Source organism: Piliocolobus tephrosceles, chromosome 13, assembly GCF_002776525.5.
Source record: "Piliocolobus tephrosceles isolate RC106 chromosome 13, ASM277652v3, whole genome shotgun sequence".
Classification (NCBI taxonomy): domain Eukaryota; kingdom Metazoa; phylum Chordata; class Mammalia; order Primates; family Cercopithecidae; genus Piliocolobus; species Piliocolobus tephrosceles.
The window spans coordinates 10987532-11002485 of record NC_045446.1 but is presented as its reverse complement, the minus strand read 5'-3'; the positions used below and the strand labels follow the sequence as shown (position 1 = coordinate 11002485).

Genomic DNA, 14954 nt, shown 5'->3' with positions numbered 1-14954 from the left:
CTGTAGTCCCAGCTACTCGGGAGGCTGAGGCAGGAGAATGGCGTGAACCCGGGAGGCGGAGCTTGCAGTGAGCTGAGATCCGGCCACTGCACTCCAGCCTGGGCGACAGAGCGAGACTCCGCCTCAAAAAAAAAAAAAAAGAAAAGAAAAAAAAAAGGTTCCTTGTTGTCAACTTCCAAATCAAATGCTATTTATCCTATTTATGTACCCTATAGCATGCCCCCAGTCCTTGGCCTCTCCCAGGCAGTACCCTCTTTCTAGAATACCCTTATCCCCCCTTCTCCACCAGTCAAAATTCTACCCATCCCTCAAGACCCAGTTCAAACACCCAGTCCCCCCCAGAGGCTTTCTAGACCTCACTTGTGAGAATTACCACCACCAAACCTATGCAGCCTGCTTCACAGCCCTCTCTCATCATCTTTGGAAGAAAGCAGGGCCAGTAATCCAACTACTTAGCACCTTCCTAATCTTTGCCTTCAGAGGTACATCACCTTGTTGGTTGAGCTCAAGTTGAGCCCAGGAGTTTGAACCGGCCTGGGTACACAGCGAGACCCTATCTCTACAAAAAACTTAAAAATTTAGCTGGGTGGGGTGGCACCTGCCTGTGGTCCCAGGTACTCAGGAGGCTGAGGCAGGAGGATCGTTTGACCTCGGAAGGCTGAGGCTGTAATGAGCCATGAATGCACCACTGCACTCAAGCCTAGGTGACACAGTGAGGCTCTGTCTCAAAATATATAAATGAATTAATGAATGAATGCTTAAAACCTTTTTTTTTTTTTTTTTTTTTTCAGATGGAGTCTCGCTCTATCCCCCAGGCTGGAATGCAGTGGCACGATCTCCGGCTCACTGCAAGGTCCGCCTCCCGGGTTCACGCCATTCTCCTGCCTCAGCCTCCCGAGGAGCTGGAACTACAGGTGCCCGCCACCGCGCCCAGCTAATTTTTTATATTTTTAGTAGAGACGGGGTTTCACCGTGGTCTCGATCTCCTGACCTCATGATCCGCCCGCCTAGGCCTTCCAAAGTGCTAGGATTACAGGCGTGAGCCACCGCACTCGGCTCCTTTTTTTTTTTTTTTTTTTTGAGATGAAGTATTGCTCTCTTCCCCAGCCTGGAGTGCATTGGTGCTATCTCTGCTCACTGCAACCTCTGAGGGACGGATTCAAGCGATTCTCCAGCCTCAACCTCCCAAGTAGCTGGGATTATACGCATGCGCCACCACACCTGGCTAATTTTTGTATTTTTTTAGTAGAGAAGGGGGTTTCACCATGTTGGCCAGGTTGGTCTTGAACTCCTGACCTCAAGTGATCCGCCCATCTCGGCCTTCCAAAGTGCTGTGATGACAGGTATGAGCCACCACACCCAGACTTGCTTAAAACTGTTAAATGACAGGTGGGCACAGTGGCTCACGCCTGTCATCCCAGCACTTTGGGGATCCGCGGCAGGTAGATCACCTGAGGTCAGGAGTTCGAGACCGGCCTAGCCAATACAGTGAAACCGTCTCTACTAAAAATACAAAAATTAGCTGTGCGCGGTGGCGGGTGCCTGTTATCCCAGCTACTCGGGAGGCTGAGGCAGTTCTCCTAGGCGGAGGTTGCAGTGAGCCGAGATCGCGCCAGCGCACTCCAACCTGGGCAAGAAGAGCGAAAACTCCGTCTACACACACACACACACACAAAACTCAGAGGGTTATAATGGAGTAAGGTGAAAAACCTTAGAGGATGCGAACTTTTTGAAAGCAGAAATTTTACCGGCAGCCCCTGTACTTCGCCCAGTGCCTGGAATTCAGTAGGTGTTCAATAAATGTGTTACAGGTATTAACTACGTAAGGCAGAAACCCAGGTCTCTGTCACCTATTGAAAACCGTGTCACTCAGATTGTCGCCATCGTTCCAGTATCTACAGGGAGCATCAAAGCTCTCTCTTAGGCCCTGCGTTTAGCGAGGGGATTGGTCTTACCCGTCGGTCTGGGCGAGGCCACGGAATATGCCCTCCCCGCCCGGACAGTGTCTCTGACCCTGGAATATGCCATCCTCGGTGCTGAAGTGCTTCACCGTCCTGTCCGCGCAGCCCACCAGGATCTGCGGCAAAGAAGGGCAAGATGGCAAGGAGAGCGAGGCTGCTGTGCCCCAGGCCCCCAGCTCTGGCCCGGCCAGCGGCCACTCACCTGGGTCTCGCCGCCCGTGCCCCAACACAGGGCGCTCACTGCCTCCTCGCGCCGCGGCTGTCCTCCGGCCGTGAAGTTCGCCGCCTGTTTTCGCTGAAGGTTTACCCCTGAGAGAGGAGGGCGTCAGTCACACCAGGGGCGCGAGTGCACCCCTGCACTTCCCGACGCCCGAGCCTGCCACCCACCTTTCAAGATCCCAGTCTCGGTGCCGACCCACACATGGTTCCAGCGCGCGGCAGCAGCAGCCATGACAAAGCCTGGAGGCAGATGGGTCGCACTTCCGGCGCAGCGTGTGCGTCACCGGCGGGCGTCGAGTCCGAGGCAGGGCAGTGCATGCAGTTGCTAGGAGTTTTTTTGTTGTTGTTTGTTTGTTTGTTTGTTGAGACGGAGTCTCGCTCTGTCGCCCAGGCTGGAGTGCCAGTGGCGCGATCTCGGCTCACTGCAAACTCTGCCTCCCGGGTTCACGCCATTCTCCTGCCTCAGCCTCCAGAGTAGCTTGGACTACAGGCGCCCACCACCACGCCCGGCTAATTTTTTGTATTTTTAGTAGAGACGGGGTTTCACAGTATTAGGCAGGATGGTCTTGATCTCCTGACCTCGTGATCCGCCCGCCTCGGCCTCGCAAAGGGATGAGATAACAGGCGTAAGCCACTGAGCCCGGCCCAGTTTCTGGGAGTTCAAAGAGCCGAAAGAGTAAAGCTTCCTTGCTTGTTTCGCTTTACGAAAATGAAACCAGGAGGTGCTTGTTTAGGAAGATCGGAAGAGTCCATTGATCATTTTGCACTTGGAGTGAAACGCACCTTTCCTGGACTGCGTGGCCGGGTCAAGCCAGCCCTAGTCTCTTTCCCGGCTCCGTTATGTAATATTTGTTCTGGACTGTTAGACAAGAAACAACAAACGATTTAAGAAACACTTTAGAAACGATTCAGATCATTAACGATGTGTGGGGCTTCGTTCTGGAATATGTCACAAAAGAAAGAAAGATGGGAAAAGGAAACCGAAGGTTTTTGTTGTTGTTGTTGTTGTTGTTGTTGTTTTTTTAAGACAAGAGACAGACCTTCGCTCTGTCGCCTAGGCTGGAATGCAATGGCGCGATTCTCCTGCCTCAGCCTCCCAAGTAGCTGGGATTACAGCTGGTATTACTAAACCACCGCGCCCGGCCTCGTGCACTGGGCGGATAGCCGGCGCAGTGGCTCATGCCTGTAATCCCAGTACTTTGGTAGGCTGAGCTGGGTGGATCACGAGGTCAGGAGAACGAGACCACTCTGGCTAACATGGTGAAACCCTGGCTCTACTAAAAATACAAAAAATTAGCCGGGCGTGGTGGCGAACGCCTGCAGTCCCAGCTACTCAGGAGGCTGAGGTAGGAGAATGGCGTGAACCCAAGAGGCGGAGTTTGTTTGCAGTGAGCCGAAGTCGCGCCCACTGTACTCCAGCCTGGGCAACAGAGCCAGACTCAGTCTCAAAAAAAAAAAAAAAAGGGATTCGAGTGGCGTCACAGTGCACTGCAACCTGGAATTCCTTAGTTACAGAGATTCTTCCGCCTCAGTTTCTAGTTAAAGCATGAGGAGAAAAGCGTTAAACACACGATAAAAAGAACTAAGGCCGGGCGCGGTGGCTCATGCCTGTGGGAGGCCGAGGGGGGCGGATCACGAGATCAGGTTATATCACGGTGAAGCCGCATCTGTACTAAAAACAGAAAAATTTAGCCGGGCGTGGCGGCACGCACCTCATAGTCCCAACCACCCGGAAAACTGAGATAGGAAAATCGCTTGAAATGAAACGGTAGTTTAACACTTCATTTCCGCTTGTAAAAGGAGAATAAAATGGTCTTAAAACAAAAACCACAGAACACCTTTTTTTTTTTGAGACGGAAGTCTTGCTCTGCCGCCCAGGTTGGAGTCCAGTGGCCGGATCTCAGCTCACTGCAAGTTCCACCTCCCGAGTTCACGCCATTCTCCCGCCTCAGCCTCCTCAGTAGCTGGGACTGCATGGGTTCGCCTCGTCGCCCGGCGAGATCTCTGCGTTTTTTATTAGTTATAGTTACACTTTAGTAGCCAAAATGATCCCAGTTTCCTAACAGCGGGGTCCACCTTGGTCTCCTAAAGCCCTGAAATCACAAGCTTGAGCACATCAGCGTACGTATTTTGGAGAAACTATTAATTTTACTTAAATTCTTTCCTTTGACACAGATTGTTCCCCCCGAAGGGGGTGGGTGCACCGTTCCTGGAAGTACTGCAATACCAGGTCGATGCGTGGAGTGGACGGAGCAAGCTCCTTTTCCATCTCCTATTTCCAAAAATCCATTTAATATATTGTCCTCGGATAGAGGACGTATCAGATATTAAACTGATAAGAACAGATACTACACTTGATCTTAGCCAAAAGGCCGAGAAGCGATACTGACGGTGGCGCCGCCTTGGCAGCCTTATCCTTCCCGTCTTCTATTCAGTTATGGTAACTATCTAGGCATTAAATGTTAAATTATTTTCCAGTATGTTATAATTCCGAAACGCAGTTTTCATTATTCTTTCTTAATAGTAGTGGCTATAGTTTGGAAACAGACCTACTTAAGAGTCCTATACTGCTTCTCCCGCCTGCTCTCTTCTCCGTTTGTTTTGCATAAACCCGCCCTTTCGCTTTTTTAGGATCCTGGGATTGGCCCACATACCAATCGTGATTTCAGTACCCGCGTGGCCTCCTTTTCCCAGATTGTGGCGTTAGTCTCCCAGCCTAGAGGTTTTTGGGCTCTCCAGGGGGCGGCCGGACAGTGCTGCAGGTGGGGGCGCCCTTCTCTGGGACCTTTCTTGGGAGAAGCCGCGGCGCGGTTTCAAAGCAAAGGTTTTGGAGTCCAAAAAAGGAGGTTGGGCTCCCCGCTCTCCAGTTCCTGACTTAATGGCTTGAGGCTTGGTACTCAGTCCCTTGTCTCCTCCTCAGTTAAACGGGGAAATGGTGACACGCACTCTCGGGAGTTTGTGAGAACTGAGGACATAGGGGCGAGGCACGACCTGCATCTTGCATTTGTAGTGTCCACCAGCAACCGCCCGGCCCTTCACTGAGAGGGAAAGATGCCCTGAGAAAGCCATTTCGGAGGCTCCTGATCCTCAAACCCGGGATCCCGCGGTGGGAGAAAGGTACTGATGCCTCAGCTCCGATGTCTTCCGACCCACGCACTCCTTAGAGTTACTTTCAGACCGACCAGCAACGCGGTAAGGCAGCCCACTCGGAAGTCCGACCGAGAAACCACAGGGCCTCTACTCGAAGGCAGAGGCAGGGTCGTTAGAGGACCGGGGCGAAGGAGGAGGAGGAGGTAAAATTGAAATGTAGCGATTTTTTTTTTAATCGATCAAAGCAAACCCGCCAGAATGAAAGGGATTAATATGAGGCCCTCGCTGAGAAGGGACTTACGGTCTTGCTTTCTTGGAAGCTCTATTAATATAAACGGAGATCGTTCTGTTGGAAACCCTTTAACCCGGGTTGGAAATAGAGGCAGTGTCTTTGCATCAAAGCGTCTTGCATGGCTGAGATCCTCCAGGCAGGAGTCAGGCGTTACATTCTCTGATAAAATGTCAACCAGCAAAGCTTCTGATAATCTATGATTTTATGACACTAGTATTAATAATCAAAAGACATTTCTACAAGTTCTCATAAGTAAACCCAGAGCCTTCGGAGAGGTGCCACATCAAGAGAGTATTAGGCAGGGGGCCGGGCGTGGTGGCTCACACCTGTAATCCCAACACTTCGGGAGGCTGAGGTGGGTGGATTACTTGAGGCCAGGAGTTCGAGACCAGCCTGGGGAACGTGGTGAAACCCCGTCTCTACTGAAAATATAAAAAGTAGCCAGGCATGATGGTGCATGCCTGTAGTCCTAGCTTCTTGGGAGCCTGAGGCATGAGAATCGCTTGAACCTGGGAGGTGGAGGTTGCAGTGAGCGGAGATCATGCCACTGCACTCCAGCCTGGGTGACAGAGTGAGACTCTGTCTCAAAAAAAAAAAAAAGGATAGTAAGCAGAATAATACCCTCCCCACCCCAAAGATGGTCAGTGAGAACCCCTGAATGTGTTACCTCACATAGCGAAAGATACTTTGCAGATATTATTAAATTAAGGATTTTGAGAAGGCGAAATATATCCTGGATTTTCTGGGTGGGCTCAGAGGAATCACAAATGTCTTTATAAGGGGTAGAGGGAGGCAGGAGAGTAAAGGTCTGAGTGATGCAACCTGAGGAAGATTTGAACAGCCAGGGCTTGCTCTGCAGATGGAAGAGAGTCATCAGCCAGGGAGTTGTGGGCAGCAGCTAGAAGTTGGAAAAAGCAAGGAAATAGATTCTTCCATGCAGCCTCCAGAAAGCAATGGCAACCCTGTCCTTACACCTTGATTTTAACCCATTGAGACTCATTTTGGACCTCCTATCTCCAGAACTGTAAGATGATACATTTGTTTTGTTTTTGGCAACTGAGTGTGTGGGTAATTTGTTACAACAGCCATAAGAAAGGAACACCGGGGTGATAAGAAACTAGTACACAGGCAGAGCCCAGGGCCTTATTCCTGTAATTCTAGCACTTTGGGAGGCCAAGGCAGGAAGATCACTTGAGGCCAGGAGTTCAAGACCAACCTGGACAACATGGCGAAGCTTGTCTCTACAAAAGTAAAAAAATTATCCAAGTGTGGTAGCACGCACCTGTAGTCTCAGCTACTTGGAAGACTAAGGCAGGAGGATGGCTTGAGCCTGGGAGGTTGAGGCTGCATGAGCCGTGATCATACCACTGCACTCTAGGTTGGGTGAGAGAGGGAGACCCTATCTCAAAAAATAATAAATAAATAAATACATAAAATGAAATAAAAATTTAAAATTCATGTTTTATTTTCATGAAACTAATATACCTTAAATTGTCAACTAGTGTTAAAAGACTTATATTATCATGCCTGTAATCCCAGCACTTTGGGAGGCCGAGGTGGGTGGATCACGAGGTCAGGAGATCGAGACCATCCTGGCTAATACGGTGAAACCCTGTCTCTGCTAAAAAACTAAAAATTAGCTGGGCGTGGTGGCGGGCGCCTGTAGTCCCAGCTGAGGCAGGAGAATGGCATGAACCCAGGAGGCGGAGCTTGCAGTGAGCCGAGATTGTGCCATTGCACTACTCCAGCCCGGGCGACCAAGTGAGACTCCGTCTCAAAAAAAAAAAAAAAAAACTTACATAAAAACAGTAGTTGTCTGTGTCCTGCCTCATTTTACACCTTAGTTTTATTTAATTCTATTTATTATTTTATTATTTTTATTTATCTATTTATTTATTTAGTTTTTTGAGATAGAGTCTTGCCCTTGTTGCCCAGGCTGGAGTGCAGTGGCGAACTTCGGCTCACCGCAACCTCTGCCTCCCGGGTTCAAGCTCTTCTCCTGCCTCAGCCTCCCGAGTAACTGAGATTACAAGCATGCGCCACCACACCCAGCTAATTTTGTATTTTTTCTAGAGACGGGGTTTCTCCATGTTGGTCAGAGTAGAGTAGCTACGACTGCAGGCACGTGCCACCATGTCCAATTAACTTTTGTGTTTTTTGTAGAGACAGTAGTCATGTTGTCCAGGCTGATCTCAAACTCCTGGCCTCAAGTGATCCGCCCACCTGGGCCTCCCAAAGTGCTGAGATGACAGGAGTGAGCCACCACACCTGGCCTAAATTTTTTTAGAGGGAGTCTCACACTGTTGTCCAGGCTGGAGTGCAGTGCTGCCATCTTGTTTCACTACAACCTCTGCCTCCCAGGTTCAAGTGATTCTCTTGCCTCAGCCTCCTGAGTAGCTGGGAATACAGAGGCACACATCACCACGCATGGCTATGTATTTATTTATTTTGAGACAGAGTCTTACTCTTTCACCCAGGCTGGAGTGCAGAGGCGTGATCTCAGCTCACCGCAATCTCTGCCTCCCAGGTTCAAAAGATTATCCTGCCTCAGCCTTCTAAGTAGCTGGGATTACACGCACTCGCTACCACACTTGGCTAATTTTTTTTTTTGAGACAGAGTCTTGCTCTGTCACCCAGGTAGGCTGGAGTGCAGTGGCCTGATCTCGGCTCACTGCAAGCTCCGCCTCCCTGGTTCATGCCATTCTCCTGCCTCAGCCTCCTGAGTAGCTTGGACAACAGGTACCCGCCACTATACCTGGCTAATTTTTTGTATTTTTAGTAGAGATGGCGTTTCACCGTATTAACCAGAATGGTCTCGATCTCCTGACCTCGTGATCTGCCCGCCTTGGCCTCCCAAGGTGCTGGGATTACAGGCATGAGCCACCGCGCCTGGCCTACACTTGGCTAATTTTTGTATTTTTAGTAGAGACGGGGTTTCACTGTGTTGGGCAGGCTGGTCTCAAACTCCTGACCTCTTGATCCGCCCGCCTCGGCCTCCCAAGGTGCTGGGATTACACGCGTGAGCCACCGTGCTTGGCCTTTTGTTTTGTATTTTTTTTTTAGTAGAAATGGGGTTTCACCACGTTGGTCAGGCTGGTCTCAAACTCCTGACCTCGTGATCTACCCACCTCGGCCTCCCAAAGTGCTGGGATTACAGGCGTGAACCACTGTGCTCGGCCTTTTTTTTTTTCTCTTCCAATTTTTTTTTTAGTAGAGACAGGATTTCGCTATGTTGGTCAGGCTGGTCTGGACTCCTGACCAAGTGATCCACCCGCCTAGGCCTCCCCTAGTGCTGGGATTACAGGCATGAGCCATTGTGCCGAGCCTCTAAACTGTTTTTTTGTTTTCTTTTTTGAAACGGAGCCTCACTCTGTCCCTCAGGCTGGAGTGCACTGGCACGATCTCGGCTCATTGCAAGCTCCGCCTTCCCGGGTTCCCGCCATTTTCCTGCCTCAGCCTCCCGAGTAGCTGGAACAGGTGCCCGCCACCACGCCCGGCTTTTTTGTGTGTTTTTATAAAAGATGGGTTTCTTTCTTTTTTTTTTCTTTTTTGAGACGGAGTCTCGCTCAGTCGCCCAGGCTGGAGTGCAGTGGCGGGATCTCGGCTCACTGCAAGCTCCGCCTCCCGGGTTCACGCCATTCTCCTGCCTCAGCCTCCCAAGTAGTTGGGACTACAAGCGCTCGCCGCCACGCCTGGCTAATTTTTTTGCATTTTTAGTAGAGACGGGGTTTCACCGTGTTAGCCAGGATGGTCTCGATCTCTTTACCTCGTGATCCGCCCGTCTCGGCCTCCCAAAGTGCTGGGATTACAGGCTTGAGCCACCGTGCCCGGCCTAAGAGATGGGGGTTTCACGGTGTTAGCCAGGATGGTCTCGATCTTCTGACCTCGTGATCCACTCGCCTCGGTCTCCCAAAGTGCTGGGATTACAGGCGTGAGCCACTGCGCCCGGCCTATTCCCTGTGGTTTTAAGAGTTAAAGAAAGAGGCCGGGCGCGGTGGCTCAAGCCTGTAATCCCAGCACTTTGGGAGGCCGAGACGGGCGGATCACGAGGTCAGGAGATCGAGACCATCCTGGCTAACACGGTGAAACCCCGTCTCTACTAAAAACTATACAAAAAACTAGCCGGGCGAGTGGCGGCGCCTGTAGTCCCAGCTACCCGGGAGGCTGAGGCAGGAGAAGGGCGTGAACCCGGGAGGCGGAGCTTGCAGTGACCTGAGATCTGGCCACAACACTCCAGCCTGGGTGACAGAGCGAGACTCCGTCTCAAAAAAAAAAAAAAAAAAAGAAAACAAAAAAAAAGAGTTAAAGAAAGAGGAAAGACAATGGGCCCGGTGGCTCACTCTTGTAATCTCAGCACTTTGGGAGGCTAAGGAGGGCGGATCACCTGAGATGGGGAGTTTGAGACCAGCCTGACCAACATGGAGAAACCCTGTCTCTACTAAAATTACAAAAATTAGCTGGGCATGGTGGCACATGCCTGTAATCCCAGCTACTTGGGAGGCTGAAGCAAGAGAAGAGAATCGCTTGAACCCAGGAGGTGGAGGTTGCAGTGAGCTGAGATCATGCTACTGCACTCTAGCCTGGGCAACAAGAGGGAAACAAAACCAAAAAAAAAAAAAAAAAAAAGGAAAGAAACACAAAATGCGGCTCGGCTTAACAGTCAAAGACAGGTTTATTTCTCTCAAATTTTGGTCCAATTTCGGTCAGGAGCATGCTTTTTTTTTTTTTTTTTTACGGAGTCTTTTTCTGTGGTCCAGGCTGGAGTGCAGTGGCACATCTGGGCTCACTGCAACCTCCGCCTCCTGGGTTCAAGCCATTCTCCTGCCTCAGCCTCCCAAGTAGCTGGGTTTATAGGTTCCTGCCACCACGCCCGACTAATTTTTTTGTATTTTTAGTAGAGACGGGGTTTCATCATGGGTACTTGAGATTAAGAGAATGGTGATGACTTTTCACAAGCATACTGCCTTCAGGCACTTGTTTAACAAAGCACACCCTGCACAGCCCAAAATCCGTTAAACCTTGAGTCACCACAGCACATGTTTCTTGAAAGGACAAGGTTGGGGGTAGGGTCACAGGTTAACAGCATCTCAAATACAGAACAAAATAGAGTGTCTTATGTCTACTTCTTTCTATATAGACACAGTAACAGTCTGATGTCTCTTTTCCCCACATGAATCATCGGTCCTTTTTATGTCATCTGCTGTTTCCTCAACCTGGACCTTTCTGCCCGTGTCTCCCTATCTTTTCTTACAGGTCTCAGCTCAAGTGGCACCCCTTCAGGGATGCCTTCCCTGACCACTTTTTTTTCTTTTTTTTTTTTTTCAGACGGAGTCTCGCTCTGTCACCCAGGCTGGAGTGCTGTGGCCCGATCTCAGTTCACTGCAAGCTCCGCCTCCCGGGTTCACGCCATTCTCCTGCCTCAGCCTCCCGGGTAGCTGGGACTACAGGCACCGCCACCTCGCCCGGCTAGTTTTTTTTTGTAGTTTTTAGTAGAGACGGGGTTTCACCGTGTTAGCCAGGATGGTCTCGATCTCCTGAGCTCGTGATCAGCCCGTCTCGGCCTCCCAAAGTGCTGGGATTACAGGCTTGAGCCACCGCGCCCGGCCCTTTTTATTCTTTTGAGATAGAGTCTCACTCTGTTGCCCAGGCTGGAGTGCAGTGGCACAATCTCGGCTCACTGTAACCTCAGCCTCCCGGGGTTCACGCCATTCTCCTTTCTCAGCCTCCCAAGTAGCTGGGACTACAGGTGCCCACCACTGTGCCCAGCTAAGTTTTTGTATTTTTTAGTAGAGACAGGATTTCACCATGTTAGCCAGGATGGTCTCAATTTCCTGACCTCGTGATCCACCCGCCTCAGCCTCCCAAAGTGTTGGGATTACAGGCGTGAGCCACCCCACCGGGCCAATTTTTGTATTTTTTTCTGAAACAGAGTCTTGCTCTGTTGCCAGGCTGGAGTGCAGTGGTGCGATCTCGGCTTACTGCAACCTCTGTCTCCTGGGTTCAAGCGATTCTCCTGCCTCAGCCTCCCTGGTAGCTGGGACTACAGTTGTACGCCACCATGCCCAGCTAATTTTTGTATTTTTAGTAGACATGGGGCTTCACCATGTTGGCCAGGCTGGTCTCGGACTCCTGACCTCAGGTGATCTGCCTACCTCGGCCCCCCACAGTTCTGGGGTTACAGGCATGAGCCACTACACACAGCCTTCTGACCACCACCTTTCTTGCTGCATCACACTTTCTTTGCCGGTAAATATTTAAATCTCAGGGTGTCTGAAATTCAGCATTATTGAGTTTTTGGACTGGACAGTTCATTGTTTGGGGGGTCATGGGGGAGAGGGGCTGTCCCGTGTACTGTAGGATTTAGCAGCATCCTTGCCCAGTACCCAGTAGTTGTCAGTAGTATATACCTCCCCTCTCCAAGTGTGACAGCCAAAAATGTCTGCAGATGTTGCTAAATGTCCCCTAGTGGGCAAAAAACACCCTTGGTCAAGAACTTCTGCACGATTTCAATAATACTCAATTGTTTGTTTGGCTGTCTCATGTTGTCTGTCCTGCTTCCTCTAGAATGTAACCCAACGGGAGTCAACAGAAAACACAAGGCCTTGGTTTTTCTTTCTTTTTTTTTTTTTTGAGACGGAGTCTCACTCTGTCGCCCAGGCTGGAGTGCAGTGGCCGGATCTCAGCTCACTGCAAGCTCCGCCTCCCGGGTTCACGCCATTCTCCTGCCTCAGCCTCCCGAGTAGCTGGGACTACAGGCGCCCGCCAACACGCCCGGCTAATTTTTTGTATTTTAGTAGAGACGGGGTTTCACCGTGTTAGCCAGGATGGTCTCGATCTCCTGACCTTGTGATCCGTCCGTCTCGGCCTCCCAAAGTGCTGGGATTACAGGCTTGAGCCACCGCGCCCGGCAGGCCTTGGTTTTTCTGGTGAGCACATTGCTGCATTTGAGATAGAGGAGCTTGTTGGTGCTGGTGCCATTTACTAGGGTGCGGAGATGGAGTTGAGGGGAGGAGCAGGGGGAAGGCAGGGAATCAAGGAGCTGAATGTCTCATTGTACATTAAGTGGGAGGTTTGTTTGATGTATCTGGAGCCTAGGGAAGAGGTTCTCACTAGAAACATTGTAGTCTGAGTCATTAATGTACAGAAGAAATGTGAGGAGCCAGGCTTTAATCACTCCAGCCTTCTCCATTTCTCCATTTTGTCCTACTCTCATTTCTGTTTTTGCTTTTGAGACGGAGTTTCTCTCTTGTTGCCCAGGCTGGAGTACAATGGTGTGATCTCAGCTTATCACAACCTCCGCCTCCTGGGTTCAAGCGATTCTCCTGCCTCAGCCTCAGCTGGGATTACAGGCGTGTGCCACCACGCCCGTCTATTTTTGTGTTTTTAGTAGAGACAGGGTTTCTCCATGTTGGTCAGGCTGGTCTTGAACTCCTGGCCTCAGGTGATCCGCCCGTCTCAGCCTCCCAAAGTGCTGGGGTTACGGGAGAGGGGCACGGCGCCCCGCCGCTTTTTTTTTTTTTTTTTTTTTTTGAGGTACAGTCTTGCTGTGTCGCCTGGGCTGGAGTGCAGTGGCGTGATCTCAGCTCACTGCAGCCTCCACTGCCTCCCAGGTTCAAGAGATTCTCCTGCTTCAACCTTCTGAGTAGCTGGGACTACAGGCGCACGCTGCCACACCCAGCTAATTTTAGTAGAGATGGGGTTTCACCATGTTGGCCAGGCTGGTCTTGAACTTGTGACCTCAGGTAATCTGCCCACCGTGGCCTCCCAAAGTGCTGGGATTACAGGTGTGAACCACTGCACCTGGCCAGTCCCCACCTGACTTCTTTGTGGCTTTAACAAAAGATTCAATTGTGGGCAGTGGGGAGACTTCCCTCAGTTCGCAAGTCAGTACCGTGCAGGTTCCCGCTGCTTGCGTTGCTTTTCTGTGTCTGCTTTGCTGATCCTCCATCTCTAAATTCTGGTGCTCCCCTACGGTCCTTGGGTGGTCTCAGAACTGACCCTTCCATTCTTGTGGTTGTAATTATTGTGATGACAACTCTCAAGTCTATGTGGCTACCATTTCATGAGCAAAAAATGTGTGTTGTTTCAGCTGAATTGCCGTTCTTAAAATTTTGACTGGAGAAATCCTAAAATTTACAAACAAAAATTAAAAGCAGGGCCTGGTGCGGTGGCTCACACCTGTAATCCCCGTACTTTGGAAGGGAGAGGTGGGAGAATCATCTGAGGTCTGAAGTTCAAGACCAGCCTGGCCAACATATAGTAAAACCCCATGTCTACTAAAAATGCAAAAATTATCGGGGTGTAGTGGCACACGCCTGTAGTCCCAGCTACCTGGGAAGCTGAGGCAGGAGAATCACTTGAACCCGGGAGGCAGAGGTTGCAGTAAGCTGAGATCACACCACTGGACTCCAGCCTGGGTGACAGAGCAAAACTCCTTAAAAATAAATGAAAATAGGCTGGGCGTGGTGGCTCATGCTTGTAATCCCAGCACTTTGGGAGGCCGAGGTGGGCGGATCACCTGAGGTCGCGAGTTCAAGACCAGCCTGACCAACATGGAGAAACCCTGTCTCTACTAAAAATACAAAATTAGCCAGGGTGGTGGTGCATGCCTGTAATCCCAGCTACTCAGGAGGCTGAGGCAGGAGAATCGCTTGAACCGGGGAGGCAGAGGTTGCGGTGAGCCAAGATCGTGCCATTGCACTCCAGCCTGGGCAACAACAAAAGAGAGCAACTCTCACTAAATAAAAAAAAAAAAAAAAAAAAGGGCCGGGTGCGGTGACTCAAGCCTGTAATCCCAGCACTTTGGGAGGCCGAGAGACGGGCGGATCACAAGGTCAGGAGATCGAGACCATCCTGGCTAACACGGTGAAACCCCGTCTCTACCAAAAAATACAAAAAAATCTAGCCGGGCGAGGTGGCGGGCGCCTGTAGTCCCAGCTACTCCGGAGGCTGAGGCAGGAGAATGGCGGGAACCCGGGAGGCGGAGCTTGCAGTGAACTGAGATCCGGCCACTGCACTCCAGCCCTGGCGACAGAGCCAGACTCCGTCTCAAAAAAAAAAAAAAAGAAAATAAAAATACAAATAAACAAAAACGGTTAGAAATCCCATAAGTTATCACTACTTGGTATCCATTCTCCCAAACACTCTGAGAAATATAAGGGTAGTCATTATCTGAGGGCTTATAACAGAATCACCCGATGGGAGGGCTACCTGTCAATGCAGGTTGGAGTCTCCAAGTTCAGGGAAGATTTAAAAAATTGCTCTTTTAGGCCGGGCGCGGTGGCTCAAGCCTGTAATCCCAGCACTTTGGGAGGCCGAGATGGGCGGATCACGAGGTCAGGAGTTCGAGACCATCCTGGCTAACACGGTGAAACCCCGTCTCTACTAAAAAA

The 14954-nt window shown here is 50.5% G+C and overlaps 1 protein-coding gene and 1 non-coding gene across 3 annotated transcripts in view; both read right to left on the bottom strand.

Annotated features, from left to right (window-relative positions):
- The window catches only part of WDR74 (WD repeat domain 74), a 12266-nt gene extending 9671 nt beyond the window's left edge, over positions 1-2595 (bottom strand). The window contains exons 1-3 of one of the 2 annotated variants that reach the window (XM_026446519.2): positions 2349-2595; positions 2164-2270; positions 1956-2077 (exon numbers count right to left, since the gene is read on the bottom strand). In XM_026446519.2, coding sequence (XP_026302304.1) covers positions 1956-2077; positions 2164-2270; positions 2349-2412 — 293 coding nt within the window. In that variant the 5' untranslated portion in view covers positions 2413-2595. The remainder of the gene's footprint in view (positions 1-1955; positions 2078-2163; positions 2271-2348) is intronic. The other variant, XM_031936701.1, reaches the window with a different exon arrangement.
- A 1778-nt stretch (positions 2596-4373) lies between these two features.
- Positions 4374-4564, bottom strand: LOC111534619. Its single transcript, XR_002729147.1, has one exon. It is a non-coding gene; the product is annotated as a U2 spliceosomal RNA (small nuclear RNA).
- Positions 4565-14954: the final 10390 nt, after the last annotated feature.